This window comes from Apteryx rowi, unplaced genomic scaffold (genome assembly GCF_003343035.1).
Source record: "Apteryx rowi isolate R43461 unplaced genomic scaffold, aptRow1 scaffold_1812, whole genome shotgun sequence".
Lineage (NCBI taxonomy): Eukaryota > Metazoa > Chordata > Aves > Apterygiformes > Apterygidae > Apteryx > Apteryx rowi.
This window is the reverse complement of record NW_020448100.1, coordinates 1-1784: the sequence shown is the minus strand read 5'-3', so window position 1 is coordinate 1784 and position 1784 is coordinate 1. Positions and strand designations below refer to the sequence as shown.

At 55.9% G+C, this 1784-nt stretch overlaps 1 protein-coding gene across 2 annotated transcripts in view; it reads left to right on the top strand.

Annotated features, from left to right (window-relative positions):
* The window catches only part of MSANTD2 (Myb/SANT DNA binding domain containing 2), a 14050-nt gene extending 12272 nt beyond the window's left edge, over positions 1-1778 (top strand). For both annotated transcript variants that reach the window (XM_026061526.1, XM_026061525.1), the window contains exon 4: positions 890-1778. In XM_026061526.1, the coding sequence (XP_025917311.1) occupies positions 890-1742 (853 nt within the window). In that variant the 3' untranslated portion in view covers positions 1743-1778. The remainder of the gene's footprint in view (positions 1-889) is intronic.
* Positions 1779-1784: the final 6 nt, after the last annotated feature.

Below are 1784 nucleotides of genomic sequence, written 5' to 3'. Positions count from 1 at the left end.
AGGGCCGGTAGGAGCCCTGAGCTGGAGGTCGCGGTTTGACGGGTAAAATCCAGCTGCGGGGCACCATATCCAGCTGGGAAAAACGCCACGGCTGCGGAACGCAAAGCGCTGATCCGGGATAACGTCCCTCTGCCGGCTGGGATTTGCTTTTAAAAATAGGGAAGAAAAAAAAAAAAGAGCAGGGTGGGTTTGACTCTTCTCACTCCTTTTTTGGCTTCTTCCCGCGGCTCCGCATTCGTTTCGGGATGACGACGGGGCGGAAGCATTGGAGCGTCGGCCGTAAACAAAGCCTTAAAAATAAAAGGAAAACTCTGGATTAGTTTTCGTTTCGAGCAGGACGAATGCAAACATACGGGGGGGGATTTTCCATGGGGGGCTGGGAAAAAAGCAGGCAAAGCTCAAGCGCCGTGTAGCGAAATATCGCGGCGCTGGCGAACCGTTCGCTCGCCATCRCTCTCAAGCGGCGGAGGTGAAGCGGCGCGGTGCCGCGGCGGAGAAATTTTTGCAGGAGCCGAACTTGGAGATTTATCAGGATTTGGAGATTGGCGGGAGTTTGGGGGTCTTTAAAAATAATAATAAAAAAAGAGATGAATTAAGAAAGCGTCAGCGCAGCAGGTGGAAATTCAGAGCACCGTCTCCATATGACTTCTTCCCCGCGGGCGCGTATATATATATATATATATTAATAAAACATCCGGAGCTTAAGGAGCGGGCGGAAAAAGTCGCACGCATCGGCCACGGGGAGAAGTTTGATGCTTTGGGGCTTTCCCCATTTTAGTGGTCGTGTTTTTGAGCCTCGACGTTCCCGCGCGGCGTCGGCTCGTCCTTGCCCTCGTCGTCGGGTTTTTCCGTGTGTGTTTTTTTTTCCTTTCTTTCTTGTGTTTTCTAGGAAGCGGGACGTGATGCAGAACATCATGCAGATCTTGGAGTCGGTCCAGCTGAAGTGGGAGCTGTTTCAGAGCTGGACAGACTTCTCCAGGCTCCACCTCTCCAACAAACTGGCCATTTTCGGCATCGGCTACAACACGCGCTGGAAGGAGGACATCCGCTACCACTACGCCGAGATCAGCTCGCAGGTGCCGCTCGGCAAACGGCTCCGGGAATATTTCAACTCGGAGAAACCCGAGGGTCGGGTCATCATGACCCGCGTGCAGAAAATGAACTGGAAGAACGTCTACTACAAATTCCTGGAGATCACCATCAGCGAAGCCCGGTGCCTCGAGCTGCACATGGAGATCGACTGGATCCCCATCGCTCACTCCAAGCCGACCGGCGGCAACGTGGTCCAGTATTTATTGCCCGGAGGCATCCCCAAAAGCCCCGGCTTGTACGCCATCGGCTACGAAGAGTGCCACGAGAAACCCCGCTCGCCCCTCGCCGAGCTCCGGGGTGCCGACGGCGGCTCCGAGGCGCCGGGCGAGGCGGACGTGCCGTCTCCGCGGCCTTCGATCCGGGTGGAGATGGAGGCGGCGCGGATCATCTACTGTTACCTGGGCATCGCCGAGGTGCGGACACTGCAGCAGTGCCTGTTCTTGCATTTCCAGGCGAGCGCCAAAACCTTCGGCAAAGAGTGGGTCGGGATCAACGGGTTTTTATCGCAGAACTGCGTCGTCGAGCCGGGCGTTTCGCCCAAGTCCATCTACATCAAATTTGTGGAAGTGGAGAGGGATTTTCTTTCGGCCGGCTCGTTGGTAGAGTGCCTGGAAAAAGCCATCGGCTACCCCTTAAAGTTCAACAACTGAAGCTCGGCCTCGGGAACGGACGGAGGGCTTCTGCCCGCGCTC